A 21,770-nucleotide genomic window follows, 5' to 3' on the forward strand; every position below is an offset into this window, starting at 1 on the left:
TAGCAAATCTCCATAGCTAACAATATTCTGGCCCTTGGGCTGGCTGTTTGTTGGTCATCAGTCACTGGTAAAAACAATTGTGTAGTCTACATCCATATTCACAGATATGTTGGAATCAGAATATAAAATATCCACTTCCCAGATCTAAGACACGTACTCTGCAGGGCTCCATAAAGATTTATTCAGATTTGTTTAACTTAGTTTAGCTCAATTTTGCTAAGCTTTGAACCATTCTCTATTCAGCAAGTATAACATCCTTATTTGAAGTAAATAGTTTAATGTAATTTCATTAAGCTATATAGTCTTTAGGCCACAGTCCTCTCTAGATCCATAAAATATTTCACAATAGATCAGATATTAGCATTATCGATGGCTTTTCTTATAAGGAAAGCCAGACTATGACTTAGTAGTATCTAAAGTAGAATCAAGAACCAGCACCTACAGCAGATCTCTCTCCATTCTGCATGGATTAACAGTTGAATCTCTGCAATTTTAGTTCCTTTCTTTTTTATATACTTATTCATTTTATATTTTATTATGTTTTTAATTTTTAATTTCATAGTGATTTAATAATTATTATTACTCTTATCTTTATTAATTGTTTCTCAGGCACACTATTTCCTTGGCTCAGCTTCCTAAGGTGATTCTCCATTATGAAAACTTTCTATGTAGCTTCAGAAACAGCTACTCAGCCTTCCTGGGAATTGCAAACATGACCATGACATTGTAAGGGTACAGTAAGAAGAGCTTCCCCCAAGGGATACCTTAAAGGTTGCTAAAAGGGGACAAATATATTTGTTCTACCAACTACTGCCTCTGGAGCAGTTTGAGGCAGATGAAACTGAAAAGAAGGACCCCTTACGGTCTGAAAGCTACTACTTATTTTTGATTTCCCTTGTACATCCCACAGTGCTGGCAGTGCCTTTTAATCACATAGGCATACTGCTACCTGCATAACCCACTGCTTAAACAGCACCTGTCATGGTCCAAGGAGGCTGTGCAGTGTGAAGGTGTGCTAAGGTAGAAAATTGCTCTTCTTGGGTTACTCACAGTTGGCCACAGCAGCAACAAGCAAAAAACGATGTGACCTAGACACTGACCCTCAAGAAAAGCCACTTATACTTTCCGGGGGAAAGAAAAATCATATAGACTGACTGAAATACACATTTTGTCACTACAGTATTGGTTTCAGTGTGGACATTGCATCGAAATCATGCCAGCCCAGCAGATCTGACATTGTTACCAAAGAACATGTGTAAGAGAGAAGAATGTACCATCACGTGCATATATACCAGTACATTCACTTCATATGCATAGGTACAGCATTCAGCAAGGCATCAATTTTGGTGCCTTTATCACACGTGAATCCCTGGTTAGGCTAGACTTACAACCACAAACAACATTACCTCTGCTTCAGGGAAAAAATGCTTATCCTTTAGGAAGCCCTCAATAGCTGTTCTTTCTTTTGCATTACAAAAATCTGTCCATTGTATGGATTGTGCGCATGTCTATATTTAGTTCTGATCTGAAACCAGCATCATGCCTTAATTTGTTACTCAGCCTCAGCAAAACCACAATACCACACAGGTTTCACATACTCCTCCTAGCCACTCTCCATGACATTTACAGTGCATATCAGAATGAACGAGAGCTTACCTTTTATGTACTGCAAATGAATTATTAGAGCAATGCTCTTAGCTGCTTGTCTATCTCCTTCCCCAGCTGAGATGACTTCATGGGTATGTCTTTTCTGATCCATTCAAGCCTCCAGTCAAATAGATTAAACCACAGCTTAACCTGGCTTTGAATTCAAAAGGAAGAGAAAGGGGGCCGACAGCTGGATGTCGGCTTCAGCTGGGAAACAACAGCACAACCTCTTCTGGCTGCCTCCTAGCTGAAGCTCACATCTGCTAGTGCAAACTTTTTTTTCCATTCTGCTTCATTAGCCAAGTTTATGCAGGTGGTTCTGATCTCAGCCAGGAAGGGCAAAAACTAACATGAACCCTTCCACACTTAGACCAGCAACTGCTGCAACTGCTGCGACTGCAGTGCCAAGACTGAATTCCAACTGCTGCCTTTCTCCTCTGCTGTCTTCCACTGGCAAGAAAGCCAATAGTCAGCACTGGAGTAACAGAGAGAAGTGTCTACCTGGGTAGCCACCAGTCTCCCTGGGAAGTTGCCACATATTAAGTTAATTTTTCAGTGCTGCACTGGAACTGAGCAGATGAGGAACGCAGTGGTCTTGACTGGGAAGCAGTGGACATATGTCTGGCATGTCCATAAACTCACTGGGCCTAAGACGAAGGCAGGAGTCTAAGTCACACATTCTGTGGAGTTAAGCAAGGATACTTTTCCACTTTGAGACACACTTCCCTTTCTTTTTTTTTTTCTTTTTTTTTCCTTTTTTTTTTTTACCTTGGCCAATGATGTTTACAAAAATACAAAACCAGGCAAAGAAATAATTCAGTGTAATTCCTCTGACACATCACTCAGTCCTAGTTCTGGCCTCTTCATAACCCCACCTCTTTTCTCTCCTTTTCTGTGGTTACAATACATTCCATTTGCACTCCTTCCATTCAGAATCTCTTTCATTTTGTTAGGGTTCTGTTGTCCACACCTATTTCTCTCTTTCTCCTTAGTTCAGGCAAACCTGACAGACTTGCAACTACTTAAAAGTAATCCACATCAGAGCTAATATATTATTTACTGCTCCTTGTTTAGGACCACGGTATTTTTGTGCTGAGAACTCTGTAATAATTCAAGCCCACTTGAGTACTCGGGAAAGAGACTCAAATCTCTTATCCCACCTCTCTCTGGAGGAGAAAAAAACAATGTACAAGCAATAGCCAATGTTCACTGACACTCCAATGATACATATATTACCCATGCTGAGGCTCCTTAGTTTTTCTTCCTAATTTGTTTTGAAAGAAGAATATAGGACCCTATAAGAAGAAAATGTTGCATGTTGAACTGTAATTCTTGCTGATGTGATGCCAAATAAAATGGCTTTGCAAGACACCTAGATTTGATTGATGCATTTCTGTCACTCCTTACCACCATGATTTAGTGTGATGTATGAGAGAGAGACGGCTGCTGTCCAAGGCTGCTGAATTAACAGAACAAATGTCACAAAAAAGGGGTAAGGGTAAGGACCAGCTTGACGTAGGAATATGATTCTGACAAAGGCCAGTCAGAGCAGAACTGTTAGTTATGTGGGTTTTATGAACTGCTAAGTAAAAGAATGTATCATGTAGATATTCTTCTGAAGATCCTGGAAGAGAAACATGGGGGGAAATCCTGGCCTTTTCTGAAGTAAACACCAAAATTCCCATTCACTTTGTTAAACCAGGACTTAATTCCTTGATTGAAGCAGAAATCAGTTTTGAAGGGGGGGCAACAGATGGCTGAGCCAGGATTTGGGACACAGATTTCAGGAGTGTAGATAGGATTCAGAAAACACCGGCAATTAGGAATGGAACTAATAACTGAGCTGGCAGATAGAAAACTCCTGAGATATATCATGTCATTTTCAAAGTGAACATCATTAACTACTGTCTTTCTAAATATGTTTTTTTAGTTTCTCAGTAGAATAAAAATTTCATACAATCACATTTACTATGACATCTTAGAACTAATGTCCTGTTAAGAGAACTATTTTGAAAATAATGAAATTCAGAAGATATTTCCAAGCGTTTAATATGCCTAGAATAAAAACATTACAGTTTGACTTTATCTGAAACTCATTTCTGTGTGTCTAACAATATTGTCACAGCATAAGATCACAAATAAGTCCATTACATAAATTTTATTTGCAATGTGCAACAATTTGCTGTAAAATGGCATTTTGACAAATAAAAAAGCATTAGCAAAATAACTATCAAAAACTACTGGCAAACATAACCAAAAAAAAATATACCACTTAAGAAATAAAAACTACATAGCTTTCCATGTTAAATTTAGAGTTAGGAAATGCTTTCGTTCAAATAAGGAAGAAATCTGTATATTTCTTGCTGTGAGAAACTGTTTTGCATATACACTATTTATAGTAACAGCATTGCCTTCAGCACCATTCGTATGTGACTAATATGAGCATTGAGTAGAATTAGAAAACCTAATGAGACCAGGTCAAGATCTGTGAAATAATCTACGGTTTACAGGGTAAAAAAAACAATCTGGATAATAGAAAAAAATGGTACGAGCAAACAATAGATTTTTTTTTTTCTGGTTTTGTTAAATTAGTGGAAGTTGTTTGATGTTCAGTATCTGGAAAAATGAGGCCATTTAATCAGCTTCCTAAAGTTGCCTAATCTCAAGTCCTCGATTTCTGTCTGAATCTCAGTCATTGTACTTTTGAGTTGGAACAGTTTGAATGGGGCTGAAGGAGAGATTTAGCAGAATCTCCTATTGATAACCCATACTGATCTTACTATATTTTTCCCAAATTCATTGGATTAAAAAAAATAAATTTAAGCTTACAATTCAACCAAAAGATAAAGGAGATTTTGTACAATGGGAGATGAAGCCTTTTCTTTGAATACAGCAGTATTTCCAAACACTAAGTGAGATAACAAGTGTGATTGCACAGAGGAACTTTCCTATGTCATAATGATTTGTGTTTTGGTCATTTTGTTTTTATAAGGAAAGAAGAGTTCCAAAGCTTATCGAATTCTTAAATTTTCAGTTTTTCTGTCTGCTTTCTTTCCAGTAGACACTCTTGTTATAATGGGGACTGTACGTATTAAAAATCACTGAAGAGAAGTCAAAACATTCATCTTTCACTAGACAACAAATATATTTGATGGAGTGCAAATTCTTTAGAGAGCGCACTAAATGTTGACAGTAAAGAACATTCTATTTCTATTGAATTTTTCTTCTTTGTTATAAAAAGGAAAGTTTACATGTATTGAAGTCCGATTTCACCTTGAGAGGCAGATGGGTTACTATCTCATCCAGATGTACATACCGAGTCTCTTGATCGTCATTCTCTCCTGGGTGTCATTTTGGATCAATATGGATGCAGCTCCAGCCAGAGTGGCTTTAGGCATAACAACTGTACTGACCATGACAACACAAAGCTCAGGTTCACGAGCATCTCTTCCAAAGGTAGGCAGAATTTCCTTTGTTTGTATTGCATTAACCACAATGCTAGGTGGCAAATAAACACCTTCAGTCAACCTTATAATATGTGTTTTAATTATTAGCATTTAAGCATCTTCTAAAGGAGATAAATAACTTTAAAATATAGGGTTTTTTTGAGCAACCAATCAAATATATTCTATTTCTTTCCTGTCTCAACTATTTAGCCAACCACATATCTACTGAATTCCATAAACCTCAGCAAGTGATGAAAGCAATGTTATTCAGTACTACATAAATGTTACTTGTTAGCAATTGACTAGCTCATCCTTTTCCAGATCCCAGTATCTGATGACATGCTAACAAATATGACTGAATTTCTAAAGGTCATAGATTCTAACCTGTTCTCAGTGATATTCCTTTCCCCAAACCTGCCTACATTATGAATTCACTCCACCAGGACACACACATTTACATTAAAATGTAGAAAAATGTGAAGCTAAATAGCTCCAAACTATTGTATAAAGAATGGTTCACTACACAATGTAAATAGCTTAAAGTATATTTGTCTGATTAACTATTTAAGTTTTCTGACTTGTCATTGCTTTAAAAATTTTCTTTTTTATTTTAAGGGTTATTCCTTGACCATCTTCATGTGCCATTGCAGTTAATAGAAATAAAATGCACACAATAAAAATACACAAAGTCCATTCTGTATTAGTTTTAACATGGTATTTTGAGGTTGGCTGATTAAATTTTTCTCTAAGTAAAATAGGTACCCTTAACAGAGGTATGCTTTGCGCCTCAAGTATATGGATCCAAATGCATCAGAATGTAGCATCAACAGATAAGAAAATGGAATGCTATAAAAACTCAGAAAAGCAAGAATGTAAGAGGTTACCAAAGAGAGCTACAGATGTTTTTGTCACATTTCTGTAAGCCTGAAGCTAGCTATGTTGGCTTATATGACAAAGCTTTTGTAAATCTGCACACAGAGAGGGAACAGGCCCTACTTTCCTAGTTCAGATTATGTCCTGCAGCTGAGCTTGGCAATAAAGGATTGCAATGAGTTCATCTACTCTGTAGTTGATTTTCAGTACTTCCACTGTGTCAAAATTACAGGACTAATTTGAACCTATAACTTTGATTTACCATGCTATACTAGCAGAGAATGAACATATCAGAGTTCTCCATCTCTCTCCCTTTTTCTACCTAATTTCTATTCCAGGAATTTTAAATCAGATCCGTTATAATACAGGAATTCCCACTATAAGCTATCCTCTGGTTCCTTAGTATCATTCACAGATCTCAGTGGGACAAATGGAGGAAGAGCATGTGCTTCTTGTGGGTTATTTGGTTTGTGATAAAATACACAGTAAACCATGAAGAACTGTTAATGTAAACAGTAAACACATTTTGTGAAAGACTACATTTTAAAATAATATTTAACCCTTATAGATTGAATTGTTGTCCTTCTTATTCTCTAGCTTTCATGTTAAGTTTTGTTTGATAAAAATAGTGTTGGGATGTGGAGATATTAATGCACTTCTTCCTGACATGAAATACTGAACTTCACATCTGTGTTTTAACATATACAGTTTTCTGCTCTATTCTCTCCATAGGTGTCATATGTCAAAGCGATTGACATCTGGATGGCTGTGTGTCTGCTCTTTGTATTTTCTGCACTTTTGGAGTACGCAGCTGTAAACTTTGTGTCAAGGCAGCATAAAGAACTTCTGCGATTCCGCCGTAAGAGGAAGAAGAACAAGGTAAAAGTAACAGCATTCACAACTTTGAAAGAGAGTCTGAGATTGATTTATGCCAGGATATAGGGTTAATTTGGTAAACATACTGCAGTTTAAAGTGGCAATATAAATAAAATGGCAGCACAGAATGAAATTCACTGTAGGCAGAGTCACTACAGGACTATGCACTGCATAAATCCAACTTGAATTCTAGAAAGAGGGATTAAGAGGGATTTAAATGAGGCATGGGCCATGTGGGAGCCATCTGCACAAGCATGAATTTCACTCTGTTAGAAGAGTCAGATTATACTTCAGTGGATGAGTGTTACTGGTACATGCAGCAGTTTGTGCTATATTGAGATTCCACAAATAATGTTTCTAATTTCATTCTAGTATTCAGTTCAAAGGCTTAACAGCTGTGTTTCATATAAACATTTTTTTAATACAAAAAATACTTATTCAGTTAATATTATTGGCAGAAGAACAAACATTTTACTTTAAAAGGCTGAGAAGTTTGGTGCTTTTTCTTCTGTCATGTTAATTTAGTGTAAATTGTTCATACAACTGGCAAGAAATTTTACTACAGCAATGGTTATTGATATTTATTTTATAGCTGAAGCTATCTAGACTACCAGTAAAATAAGTCACTACCAATGTGCAAAGCCAAACAGCTAAGGCTACAGGTTTGAATTCTGAAGTCCGCAGTTAAATCAAGCAATAAGCAAATTTTCTTACAACAAGTAACGCCTACTTCCGATTTTTCAAAGAGTAAATATTTCTCCAACCTACTCATTAAATGAGTACCCACCACTGATGTCACGAAGAGCCTTTCCAGTGGCTTTCAGTCACTATCTAGAATATTACTGTGGATGAAAGTCTGACCGTAGCAACATGACTCAGTTCCGCCGTCTTTCATTCTTGAAGATGTTCCTCATTTTACTGCTTACATCACAAGGAGAAGACATTTTGCATGTTGTTTCCCTTTTACTTAGAAGATACTGAAAATCTGTAATGCTGTAAAGCCTACCTAAGCAGTCTCTGCTAGCAAGACTCCATGTTAAAAGGCAGGCTGGACAGTCAAATGAAAATGACATTTTCATACATTTGCCAGTTTCCTGTGTGTTGAGTCCTAGACTTTTTCAGGTGCAGAGAGAAACTCATGTACTGTAGCCTAGAGGATGATTCAGACTGCATGTACCTGCTTTCAACATTTGTCCCTGTGAAAAACGTGCTTTTTTCTTTTCACTGACAGTAGCAGAAAAAACACTTTCTGAGACACACAGGAGGAAAGCAGCATGTTTGTGACAGGGTGTTTGTTTTTGAAATATGGCATCTCTCTGAAAGCTGCTTAAAGGTTTGGAATGGGGGGAATGGGATGGGCAGAGACGGATTACCGGACAGGGGACAGGTGAGCCACAACAAATGCATCATGTATCAAATACAAACAGCTGTGGTGAGTGATATATTATGTGACTGTACTTTCAGTCCTTTCTTTTTTTCACTATGTATTATAGTGTCTTCTGCATCTCAGGCAAGTTCACCATATTCGACTTTAGTGATGTCTTTTCACTTCCTTAAATACAGGTCAGTTATAACCACAGGGTTAGAAACTGGCAGGTAATACCTTCCTTCCTCAGAATCAAACCAAAGCTCTTTCCAGCCCCCTCTTAGCAAGACTTCAGACTCACCAAAGACACTTCTTCAGCAATCACAATCAAATTTCAGTTTAGTGGTATGTGAGGAAGGATCCACAATATACAAAGTACTTCTAAGAGAAGACCACTTAAGAAAAAAGTATGCACGTGAATAGCCTCACTGACTTAAGTGTTCTGCTGGATCAGTGCTTGACATAATGGCATTTTTGAATTCACACTTAAAAGTCCTTATTCTAATTTTACACTTAACTAGACAGTCTTCTAGCTTCAGGTAGGTTGTCTGCTAGGTTCTCATAAAATTAGAGGATTAGACTTAGAGACTGCAGGGTCTATAGTAAAGTATCAAGTACTCCCCTTAGATTCTGAAGGATGAAGACATGCATTTCAATCCTTTTCTTCATAACATACCCAGGTGAGGGTATTAACTATATTTGGGCATATATGGCTTTCCTTTCCTCCCTCCCCTTTCCCTCCAATCCGTACGTTTCATCATGAGACAGGTTTCTCAGCCTAAATTTACAAAAAAATGCTTTGTTCCCATGCAAGGTTATGATTTTGACAGACATTTTTCTGAAAAGACTAATTTAACTGAACTTTTCTTGACTGGCTCCAATTCTGTGTAGAGCTACAGCTCCCGGTCAGAGTTAACCTTTGAGAATACACCTACTCAAGCTCTAGAGACAGCTCAGCTAATTGCTTCTCTTTTTCTCAATGTTTTATTAAACCTTTCCTTGCCCAACAAGTATACTAGAGCTTGAAACGTTACGGCATGGAGATTTTATCTCTTCAAAAAATTGGATTGCATCCTAAACCCTCTAGTATACAAATAATAAATAATGTCTTATGGATTAAGAAAGCAGTTAATAACTAGCCTTCCTTACCACAAATGTTATTATTTATTTACCACAATTTCTAACATGAAATGCAGGCCCTAGGATCATAAGTCAGATTAACATGTGTTTCCTTCCTCTTTTGTCTTTTTCAAAGTCAGTTATTATAGCTCATGATTACAAAGTTTTGTATGTGTTTGTTATCCCTTTGGACTAGGTCAAACAGCCACTGGCTCTGAGGAATTAGATTGTATTGACTTTTAAAACTACCATGTATAAAGAAATGTTCATTTGACCACAAAGTCAAAAGACACGAAAAGAAGTTAGGTTAAAAGGCTACGTTTAAACTAAACTTCAGGGGCTTCCTTGAACATTAAATCCTCTTTCTTTTCAAAGTGAAAACTGCTATTCTATTCAGTATTTATGTCCAAATGGATTAAAAATAGAGTGATTAGGATAACTTACTAGACTTTTTCATCCTATATGCTTACCATCTTGGGACATTTTACTAGAATTAGGCTTTTCTACCAGGTGAATTCCAACCGATGAATACAAAATTTTTTGGCACTGGCATTTTATCTGCAAGAGTACAGCAAAATTCCTAGTGATTCAACTGTTGCAAAAGTCCAAAAATAGATGGGTTTGGAGATGTTTCATTTCAGGTATATGTTGACAGAAGAGAACATGTATTAATAATATATAATTGCAATAGGGCAGTTGAAGAATTTCCAAAGTCTATTTTCTTTGTAATTAAAAAGACATGCTTGTTGCAAGAAATATTTACTTTTACCAAGTAACCCTAGCAATGGTCAGACAATTGAGTTTCAGTGCCGGAATGCCCTTGGGAGGTCAGTGAATCCATTTTCCTGACCTAAGTCAGGATCAGTTATACCTAATTCATCCCAGTCATAAAAATTCCACAAGCTCCCCTGCAATCTATTCCAATGGTTTAGACAGTTTTTTACTCACGCCTTTTTTGGCCTCTCATAGCTTCTCTACAAGGGGCACAGAGAACAGACTACTTCATTCCTTTATGTAGCCATTTGCACATTTCTATTCAGTCTTCTTTTCTTTAAATATTCCCAGTTGGTACAATCTTTTTTTTGCTCATTCTCCTTCCCTGGAAATTCTCCTAATAAGTCCATATAATTCCTCAAAACTGTGTTTGCAACATGAAGCTTAGCCAGTAACAGTTGAGAGCAGCCAAAAGATCACATCATGCAAGTTATACACTTGTTTATCCAAACCAGTTTGCCATTTGCCTTTTTAACAACAGCATGGTATTGACCCATATCAAGATTGTGACCTTCCATAACTCCCAGGTCTTTTTCCAGAACTACTGCAGAGCCATTCATTTTCCATCTTATGTTTGTGAATTTGATTGTTCCTGGCTAAATGTAGTATCTTGCATTTGCACCTACCGACTCTCCTGTATTTTTCAGACTCTTTGTCCAAATCATTGAATTCAATTTTAACTCTAAACATATCCTCAAACAATTTTGCAGTTTTTCCAGGTTGGAGACTTTTGTAAATTTAATTAAAACTATGGGTTATTCCTTCTCAATACTGATTAAAAACACAGGAGAACTGAAATCTCTCTCTTAAAAAGCATATGATAGAACTTGGATAAAACCCCTGCAGTAAACGAGTGTAACAAACAAAATAAGAGCTGCTGAGATTTATGGAAAATTATACAGTTATACAAAATGTAATTAGGTACAGAGCTGTATCAAGACATTTTGGCATCCAAAGCTCATCTATCCTTGCCATTTTCCTTATGCCTTTTCCACCTACAGTCACTGCCTCTTTCTGACACCATCTAGTACATCTGCAGCTTCCCTTCCCAGACAACAGTAACAGCAACATCAAAGACAATTCTTAGGTATAACTGCACCCTCTGGCTATCGTTTTTTATGGTTGTAGGTGTGGACCTCACTCAATGATTCCAAATAACTGAAAGGCAAATTTCTTTTCAGAGGCCCAATCCAATTTGTTCAGAATTAACAAAAATTTTGAAGTGTCTGGGATTGTGTTATAAACATATTTATAAATAAAAATTGTTATTGCAACATAATATGCAAACTACTCATTGCTGTTTTCCAACAGGCGTCACAATAGGTATAAGATATTGTCCTAGTTTCAGCTGGGATAAAGTTAATTTTCCTCCTAGTAGCTGGCATAGTGTTGTGTTTTGGCTTTAGTATGAGAATAATGTTGATAACACACCGATGTTTTAGTTGTTGCTAAGCAGTGCTTACGCTAACTCAAGGACTTTTCAGCTTCCCATGCTCTACTGACTGAGAAGGCTGGGGGTGCACAAGCAGCGGGGAGGGGGGACTCAGGGGGGCAGCAATCGCTACTCGGGGACTGGCTAAGCGTTGGTCGGCAGGTGGTGAGCAGTTGCATCACTTGTGTTTCCTGGGTTTTGTTTCTCTCTTTCTGTTGTTTTCCTTTTCATTAATTTTTATTATTATTATTATTGTTGTTGTTATTATTTTATTTTATTTTAATCGTTAAACTGTTCTTATCTCCACCCACAAGTTTTCTTATTTTTGCCTTTCTGATTCTCTCCCCCATCCCACCAGGGGCGGGGGGAGGGTGAGCGAGCAGCTGTGTGGTGCTTGGTTGCCAACTGCGGTTAAACCATGACAGAGATTTTTCAGAAAGGGTATCATTTCTTTATGATTACACAAATGGCATAGTGAATCCTGAGAACATGGGAATTTTGGTTCCCAATTTGAGACTTCATTTCATAGTCAGTATATGATCCATAGTGCTTTGTCTCCGTCAGAGAAAGAAATCTCGCCAATGAACACAACTATTTCATTACTATTATATTACTAATGTGACGGAAACATTCCTTCAGAATGAATGAATATTAATTATTCTTTTACAGTCACACTCCTTTTGGTCTTGAAAGACAAAAGGAAAAAAATGGCAGAACTAGAAGTCATAGAGGGATACTGAAACATACCTATGATCAGTGCTTCTTCTTAGTTGCATTTACATTGTACAGGGAAAAACATGAACTGTGTGCATATACTGAATAACACTTTGATTTTAGATTAGCTTTTAATATATTTAGTTTTCAGGAATAGTCAATTTTTTAATTCTACTATCAAAAATCTAAAGATCACCATATCTTTAATGAGGAAAGTAGACATGCAAACTAGATTGTCTTTAATGGTAATCACACCTCTTTTCTTTTGTTTTCTTTTTGGTCAACCCATCCGTTTTGATGAAAGTATTTTGAGGGAGTTCTTGATGGAAATGAAATCAGTGAATCATTGCAGCATAGCAATGGCTTGAGATGTACAGGACCTATAGACGGGACTTTGCCTCAAATCTACAGTACAAATTTAAGGGTAAACTATGAAGAAGATGTCCCATTTGTCATAATGTGATATCCAATCATTAACAGAGGCCCTGTCCTTTTGTCTGAAATAATGTCATCCCATGTGAACTCCATATACCTTCATTGCTACCTGTATGTGATGACGTGAAATGTTGATAAAGGTATCTGTCTTGTTAATTTCATAATCCATTTTGATCTGTTTAAATTTGGATTAAAACACAGTATTAAGATTTTACTTTCTGCAACTTCAAAGGAACAGTGACATCAGTTCAAGGAGAAATCAGTTGCTACCAGATCAGCATTTAAAACCAAGCTGTTTGTAGTGCAAAACAATTCAATAACACTTTTCTTCTCAAAAATGAACCGTAAAAAATATAGTTTCCAAATAACCAAAGTCAAGGCTTCAAATAATTCTTCAAGCTGTTACTACAACCTGCAGTCAAAAGGCTATAGAGATATTTTCAGCCTTTATGCATATGACTCCTCAAGAGAAATGTATTATTAAATATATGGACAGAAAAAAACGTAGTCACAGGGCCACAGAAACTGACAGCTTTCTAATACTTTATAGCTAAGTATTTTGTAGAACAACACTGATACGAAAATAAACTAATTGAAACTATTTCCTTCAGGCCTCCAAAGAATTCTAACTTTCTAAATAAAAATTGTTATCTAAATTTACTTCCATTCTTTAATTACAGTCATTTTAGTAGAGATGGTAAAATATTTATATGTAGCTGTATGCAGAATATTGTTAATTCCAAAGCCACATGTGTGAAAAGTGCATTCATATTAAACATTTATTAAAGTTCATTCATAATAAGATTTTAAAAGCTTTATCAAAAATCAATAAGAAATCAGTCATTTTCTTTTCTTTAGTGATGATGCACTAAACAAATACACAAAAGACCAAAAAAAAAAAAAGCTTTCTTATTACATTTTAAAAAAAAAATTCAACCAAAATGCAGGACTTCTTCAGGAAGATTCACTGTCCAGAATCTCAGCTGAGACATACAGGGTATTTCCATCAGATGATTTTACTAGCTGTGGACTCAAACACGTGCATTATGAGAAATATTTCTAGTCAAAAAGCGGGTCGGTAGCCAAGATAAAAGCAAATGGAGTGTCACTGACATTTTACAAAAATGCCTTCGAAAAAGCACTCAAGTTAATATCAATAAAAACGGTAACTGCATCTTTCCCACTGTGCACCCTCAGATATGAACCTGAGGCCAAATTAATGATTTTTCTGCATTATGAACCTGCTGGAAAACTTGCAGAACCACATTTTGGATATACCAGCTGGTAGCCCAGAAAAAAAAGTATGGTGGTACCTGGCAAGTTACAATGCTCCAGCAGGTGCCCTTTCCTGCATATCGATTAGCCCTAGCACTTTGGTCTGACTTGGCAGGCTCCAACCATCCTGCCTGCCCTCATGGAGACAGTGTCCAACAGACACTGGGCAGAAATGCTGGACTCCTAGAAGGACCTTCACATCACTTCCTCACCAACAGAGAGCGTTTCCAAGCAGCCTGCTTGCAGACTAAGTTCAGGATGTCTGCACGCAAAAAAATAAGCAGAGACCTGGCCTTTAAAACAGTTCTAGGGGATTGCTCAATCCAGGTAAGCATAGAACAAAGACAGTAAAGTCTTAGGATATAGTGCCTCATCCTGAAAACACACCAACTGAAAGCTGCTACTCAGAAGAGTTATTTTATTATCTTTTTGAGCCTGTGCAATCATAAGCATTATTTTCTGGAGAAGCATGAAAAGATTTAAACCCTGAGTTGTATGTATGAAGGTGCTTAAATGGCAAGTTTAGTGTACATTCTCACAGTCCATGTATTTGTAACTTCTGTTAACTGGAATACAACACTACAACTCTTCTGGAATACAACTACTATAAAGATGTTATTTCCCATTCTTTTCTGACAGGAGAGGAACACTATTGTAGTGACTGATCTTTATTTTATCACGTCATCAAATAATGATCCTATCATTTTGTATTTCTGTTATTCATTTCCATATTGAAGTCAGTCAGTGATTTTTCCTCCTCCTTTTCTTTCATGTTAACTTTTCTTTATTTTTTGTTTTTATAGAAGTCTAATACAGATTTGAAGTATAGTAGTTTCAGTGAACTATATTAGTCTATAAGTTTATTCAATTTGCGTATATGAAAAAGTACTGCAGTTGGGTAATAACTACAGCAGTTGGGTGGTAACTACAGCTCTGCTGGATGCTCGTGCTGATTGCCAACTAGTTCACTTCAAACTTAGAAACTGATCTGCATTCTTTTGTAGATAACTTATTCAACTAATATTGATAATGAACATCATTGGAAATTCTTTAAACAAAGTAATTAACAATGGTTCTTCTAGCAAGTACTACTTAATCGAAACTTTAAATGTGTTTAGAATTAATTCTCCGTACCAAAACATTTCCAGATTTTCCAAATGTCACAGGCATTTTCAAAATGAAAAATTTAGAAGTTTGGATTTAAATTGTGTTCATTAAGAAATTACATTTGTATAAAGTAAGAGGTTTAAATAAAACAAAAATTCTTCAGAATTACTGAACTGAAACACTAATTATTTGACTTGCTTTGGTAAATAATTTTTTTTCCCTTTTATTTTAATTTAAGCTAGAAAAAGCTTCAAAATACAAAAAAATCTATTACAAAAAGAAAATTGACTGCTGCTAAATTGTTTTTTTAATACTTATGGAAATTATTTTCCAAAATACTTATTTAAGAAATAACATATACATAATACTTTGTCATACTTCATAAAAGTCTAGCATCCTAAAGCAACTACGCTAAATTAGACATGAATTTAAAATCAGTATTAGAAAAATTGTGAATGCCATCAAAATTTATGACTATCCTTGAGTAGCATACATAGTGAAGGAATACACTGGAATATATTTCAGAACCAAATTTGGCCCTGGCTTCACAGTCTATGTATCATTTATTTGCCTGCACTTGTGCCTCCTTTATTACTTGAGAGTACCTATAACCAGGTAAAGAGAAGTACAAAATGTGTCTCCAGACAGAAGGCACATTCTTGAAATGCATGCTATGGAAATATGTATATCTTCAGACCATCTACTTTTGTTTCTTTGCCACGTGATTAAAAACCACTTTCTCTTATAGCTCCCGGAATTCAGAATGTCTTTGCCAGTTATCCCCTGAATTGACAGAAGAATGAGTCAGAAGAAAAATCTGGCCTTTAGCTTTCATGCACTTTATTTTAAACTAAGACACTTTTCATACTATTCACAGGGAACAGCAGAAATAAGGCATACAGATAAGACTAACTAAATATACAACGACCAAACGGGCAGAATTCGCGCTAATACAATTAACATGGACATCATTAGTGCTTGTATGATGAGTATCTCTAGAGGCCAGGATCCCATTTTGTTAAGCAACGTACAGGGCTAATGGCTGCTGTCTAAAAGACCAGTGTGAAGTTTGCCCAGTTGAAGACTGCGGATATTTACGGTAAATGGGGAAAATCAAACCAAATCAGAAGTTGTGTGTCTGATTACCACTAGTTTACTAAGCTTTCCCTTTTCTCTAAATAGATTAAAGAATCTATAAACATATAGGAAAATTCTGTGCTTGTTAAATCTGCTGCGATACTTTTGACAGACACTGATAGGGCTGGAATTTCAACCAGTTAAGATAAACTGTAGATAAAAGAAGTCACTGAGGTAATGGTGTAATACTTGCTATTTAGCAGCTGGTGAGATTTCTGTTATTAAAAAAATTTTTTTCTTTTTTTCTTTCTTTTTTTTTCTTTTTTGTTTTTTTTTCTCAACAGGATGATGACGTAAGGGAAAGTCAGTTTAGTTTTACAGCATATGGAATGGGCCCATGTCTGCAAGCAAAAGATGGAGTGACACAAAAGGGGCCAAATAATCCTGCTCAAGCTGCACCAAAAAGCCCTGATGAGATGAGAAAGGTATTCATTGACCGGGCCAAGAAGATAGACACAATATCCAGAGCTTGTTTCCCATTAGCCTTTCTGATTTTCAATATTTTTTATTGGGTAATTTACAAAATCATCAGGCATGAGGACATTCACCAATAACAAGATTAAAGCTTTCTGTTAGAAATGTGCATCAGAGGAGTGATTAGGGGAGTTAAAAGCATTGGGGGGGGGGGAAAGATCCTGCATGGTCTGCAATGCCCAGTCACAGTGGCATGGAAGAATGACAGCCAGAGAAGATACATCTGCTATTGCAAACTTTCCGTGTCAAACTAAATATTAACTTTTTCATTGTAAATCACTCTCTACTGAAGCTTTACTGCCAAGTATTTATACATACTGTTACATAGTAGTATAATTGTACAGGTCTCTTTGATGTTCCTTAATTTTTTTAATTCTGGTGTATTTTTAATTTAAAAAATGGATCCAGAATACCCTAGGTAAATCCCACAGTATTACAGAATATATTAGTATTTGTAACCTTTCTTTCAATTTTACAAGATAATGACAAATTACTGATTTGAGATTACAGTTTTAAGGACTTCTTCTTGTCTTGAGGACAATACCAGTGATTTTGAAACGAGCACATTTGACACATTTAAGTTACATAATTTATTCAATGTACTTCATCTTACCATTCCCCTGGAAGGTGTATGTTGAAATAACCTCAGACAACACAAGGTATCTACAGCCTAATAGTCTGCATATCATATGGGAAATACATAAAAATTTGTAAAGTACTGATTCCTGCAAAGGATTTTTTTTCTTTTAATTACCCACACTTTGATAATTGAAACATAATATTTTTTAATCCTTTTTATATTTTTGACGGGGTTTTTTTCTCAATTGATATAACTCATACAGCTTTTGAGATAGACAAACTACATCAAAATTTTGCAATGCTTTATTTTGATTCAGTGCAAAGAGATCTTGGACCAAAACTAAAAGCAAATATTCAACTGCTTCACTGAAACATTTGGAGGATGAGTACAGCTGTGTTTATACATATTTATCTCCTACATGTTACATAAATACAGGAAGTTTAATTTATTAATATATCAAGTTTTCTGTCTCATTCTTTGAAGTATATTGATATGACTTATATACTGGTTAAGAAGCACTTCACAACTTTGGAAAAATACGCAGCTCTTCTAAAACACAAAAAAGGATCTAGATGGTCTTTCACATTTATTGTACTTCACATTAATAAATGGGAGAGCAACTATTAAAACTCTTAGAGAAATTTTCCCTGTTTACGATTAAATAAGTCATATTAGTTGCTTCTTTGAATTATAACACAATAGATCACATTTATGGCATAGCTTGTAGGCAAGAGTGTTTACTGTTGCCAATCTTGTCTATTGAAAAAGAAAAACATGCTACAATATGGAAATCTGACATTTAGAATTACTAGATACTTTAAGTCCAGTAGCAGAGGTTGTTTCTCATTGCAAAATATTTTTATTTTGAACATATTTTATATTTTTGGTTTGTTGTTGTTCAGAATGTGTATACAAAAGCAAAATACAGCTGGAGGCAGACATCTGGTGCACTGCCAAAGGCATGGTGCATATGAAGTAACAGAAGCAATGTAACTTTGCACTGAGGATTATAACATAGCAACCTTGGGTTTGGTTGGGTTTGTTGTTTTCCCCCAAGGATTAGTTAGACAGATTCTAAAATAGCAACTCTCAGATTTTGTTCAGCTGTGCCAGAAAGAAGCTGTATAAACCTCCTGTATTTTAAAACAGTATTTTTTTAATAGTTTTGCTTCATTTATGATCTGAAAAGAATTCAGTTCTCTTTAAACAATTATTGTTTGCTGAGGTCATATCTTGGTTTTGTTAATTTCTTTATGTGCATGTTCCAAAAAATCCTGTTCACTTATGAAGGTGCTTATCTGTGTGAGGGGTACCATGAACTAATGGCTGACATTTCAGTTGGGTTATATGCATCTCTCTCAAAGTTATCATTAGCTGTATCGTATGAAAAGGGATGTTAACTTGCTTCTGCTATCAGCGAAGTCAACAGTATTGTGTTTAAGGACTGTTTGAAGTACTGGATCCATAATCAAGAGACAATCATAAAAAATTACATTATCTTTCAGGCTCATCTCTCTTCTTTCCTCCTAAAATAACTGACTTGCATTCGATAAAGAATTCTTAACTGAAGGGGTAAGTGCATAAAAAAATGCTGGTCATATCGGAATAACTCCTAGTTGTTCTAGTTTATAACACTTGAGTACCTGGTTCACATTGCCTCTTCCCTAATCATTCAATAGTCTGTTGCTCTCGCACATGTAGTACTACCCTATTTTGAAAACATTAACAAACATGAGTGATCCAGAGCTAAACAAATTTAGCCCTAATTTCTTTCTTTACTCTTTAAGGCAAAAAGGGTTTATGCTCTCAAATAGAGAAATCAGACAGGAAATCTTGAAAGTGATAAAAGAGAGATAGGATTACAGCACTGGCAAAATGTAACAGGGACTCAGAAGGAATGTACATTGTTAAGCAAGAAGGACAAGATCCTTCATTCATATATGAACCTATTACCTCAGTGACGGGGAATAACCCTTGTGCCACATTTCTCTTTGACTAGAGTATGCTAACCTAAGGAAAAATTACATCATAGAGCATATATAAAGTAAAAAGCATATATCTATATTATAATTCTTTTCTGACCTCCCTAATGGATTGATACCTATAAGTTCTATTTAAAATAAATGAGATCTGTAGATTTAATGACTGGACCTAGTGCCTAGTGTTGCCTCTCAGGATGACTTTCTTCAGCCATGCTCTATGGTGAGAGACAAGAGGAGGGTCTCAGACCTGGCCAATGGAAAGTATATCCCTTCCTCTATGTAGTTATATTTCTCTTTCATAGGCCATTACATTGGGAAGTTGAGCATACCCTACTTCTATACAGAAAATGTACATATAATGCTCAGTCTTCTAATAGGGCACATTGAAGATAAAAAGAATTAAATATGTTTAAAACATCATCATTATGAAAACTCTACAGTGTTGCTGGAACTTTTTTTTTTATTTAGCAAACCATTAATAACAAAAGTATTTCAAACAGAGGGCAAAAGCAAAAAATGGTTCCATGATGATTTCAAATGCACAGAACATTTGGCATGTCATTCTGCTGCCCTCAGGTAAGTAAAGATTTTCTATTTCTGTGTAATGGAACAAGGATCGCTCCTGAACTGATAGTTTTGTGGTTTTTTACTGGAACCATAACATTTGCCAAGGTAACAGAAGCCTCTGGAGTCCACTAGATAATGTGTTTTTCAAAAGAAAGCAGCTCTTAAAATTTAAATTTCATTTAGATTATTCCTAAATGACTTAGTATAAAGTCACATGGTAAAGAAAGAGAGAAATGTCGTTTGAGATGACAAGAAACTTCGAGGCACAGATGCCTGGTATTCACCACTGACTAGGGGAAAAGTCCAAAAATGCCAGCAGGCATGCCAGCCCTCTGTACAAAGCTAGAATCAACAGCTACTGTCATCAGCTAAGATTAGTGTGGGAGATGATTCTTTTGTAACTGTATAATGAAGTAGCAGGGAATAACATTAAGAGGATACAAGAATTGAAAGGTACTCTGCAGTATTCATCAGACTGCAGTATTTATGCTACAGTCCTGTGAAAGAGGCAGTGGAGAGGCAGAAAAATCCTCACCAAGGAAATAATGCTTGAGGCAGATGCTACCTAGCAGAGCTTCTCCTACACCTAAAAAAGACCCCATTCATTAGGCTAAAGTAGATAGCTACCTCACTATCACTGAACCTGGGCTCTGCAGAGTACAGGTCCTTAGCAAAGCCACATAAGAAGGCTTCTTGTAAGCACAACCCCTATGTGACAGGCTAATGCAGCTTTGCCCCAATTCATTATTCACCATAGGTGCAGTCTCTGTGCTGCTCAGGTCATGTTTTTGCGGTCTCTGTAGACCAACCTTATACTTCAAAAATAAAATACTGGCACTAGAAGATCATTGCAATACAATGAAAACAGAGGGAGAAACTGCAGGATCTGGAGGAATACTCCAGTAACACAGCTACCAGAGAGCTGACACAGACACCATAAAGGGGAAAGAAGGAAGCATGAGGCATCCTTACTACTTTTCCCCATCCCCCAGTATCCTCTCCATAGGTACACTTGTTCAGGTGGAAGCAGTAGCTGCAGGGGGAAACAATTTATGACAACTGCTGCAAACTATATATTCTTTTGGGAAAGTAGTTTCTACCTGTGCAGATAGATAATTGACATCCACACCGTCCGCTTACTTAACGGAAAGAGAAGTGGAGCAGGAAGGTACAGGATGAAAAGTGTGGGCTGTACATAGCATAAGAGGGACCACAGGGAGAGAGAAAGCCCAAAGCAGTACCTGGAACCTCTCATATGATTGTCTTTTCTTCCTGCACTAAAGAGAGAGGTGTGGCCAAATACATGTCACCCCTTGTAAGGCCAAAAAATTCAGGACCTTGAAAGAAGATAAGAAAGGTTCCTTAGAGGTGCAGTAGATATACTCAACTACCACAGTACCAAACTCCAGCTTAAATTCTGGATAGCAAAATGCATTTTATTTTTAAAACCGTATTCAAATATCAACAAAATAGGCTTGCATGGTTAGAGGGCTGGCTTTTTTCTCTATAACACTGATAAATTAGAGGAGGCTTGAAGGAGAAAGGGCAGAAGGGGTACTAGTGTTTTACTGTTTAGAATTTAGCTATTTTAACACCAAACTAAAGCACATTTTACTTTCAAGGAGTTTTGACAGCAAGCACTATTCTTTAAGCAGGTTAGTGGAATTCAGGAAGAACATGAGATTTAATTATTTTTTCAGCTCAGTCGTATATTGGTTTTCTTTGGATTCTCTTTATTAATGTTTGTTCCAAAACCTTTTTATAGGCTGCTTTATAAAGAATCCTTTGTGATGTGTGAGAGATGATTCTGTTTACTCACTAGAAAGACTTCTATTTAGGCAATTTAGATGTGCACTTTACATTTAAGGAATAAGGTATTTGCTTCCACTTTGTACTATAACCCCTTACAGAACTGTAGGTTGATAATGTAGATAAAAATAGAATATAATAAACTGTACAAAACCTT

The 21,770-nt window shown here is 36.1% G+C and overlaps 1 protein-coding gene across 1 annotated transcript in view; it reads left to right on the top strand.

Moving 5' to 3' along the window:
• The window catches only part of GLRA3 (glycine receptor, alpha 3), a 74,413-nt gene extending 57,658 nt beyond the window's left edge, over positions 1 to 16,755 (top strand). Inside the window, exons 6-8 of the mRNA XM_009330693.1 lie at positions 4,889 to 5,103; positions 6,699 to 6,851; positions 16,486 to 16,755. Of these exons, the coding sequence (XP_009328968.1) occupies positions 4,889 to 5,103; positions 6,699 to 6,851; positions 16,486 to 16,755 (638 nt within the window). The remainder of the gene's footprint in view (positions 1 to 4,888; positions 5,104 to 6,698; positions 6,852 to 16,485) is intronic.
• The last annotated feature ends 5,015 nt before the right edge of the window (positions 16,756 to 21,770 follow it).

This window comes from Pygoscelis adeliae, unplaced genomic scaffold, assembly GCF_000699105.1.
Source record: "Pygoscelis adeliae isolate BGI_AS28 unplaced genomic scaffold, ASM69910v1 Scaffold167, whole genome shotgun sequence".
Taxonomy (NCBI): domain Eukaryota; kingdom Metazoa; phylum Chordata; class Aves; order Sphenisciformes; family Spheniscidae; genus Pygoscelis; species Pygoscelis adeliae.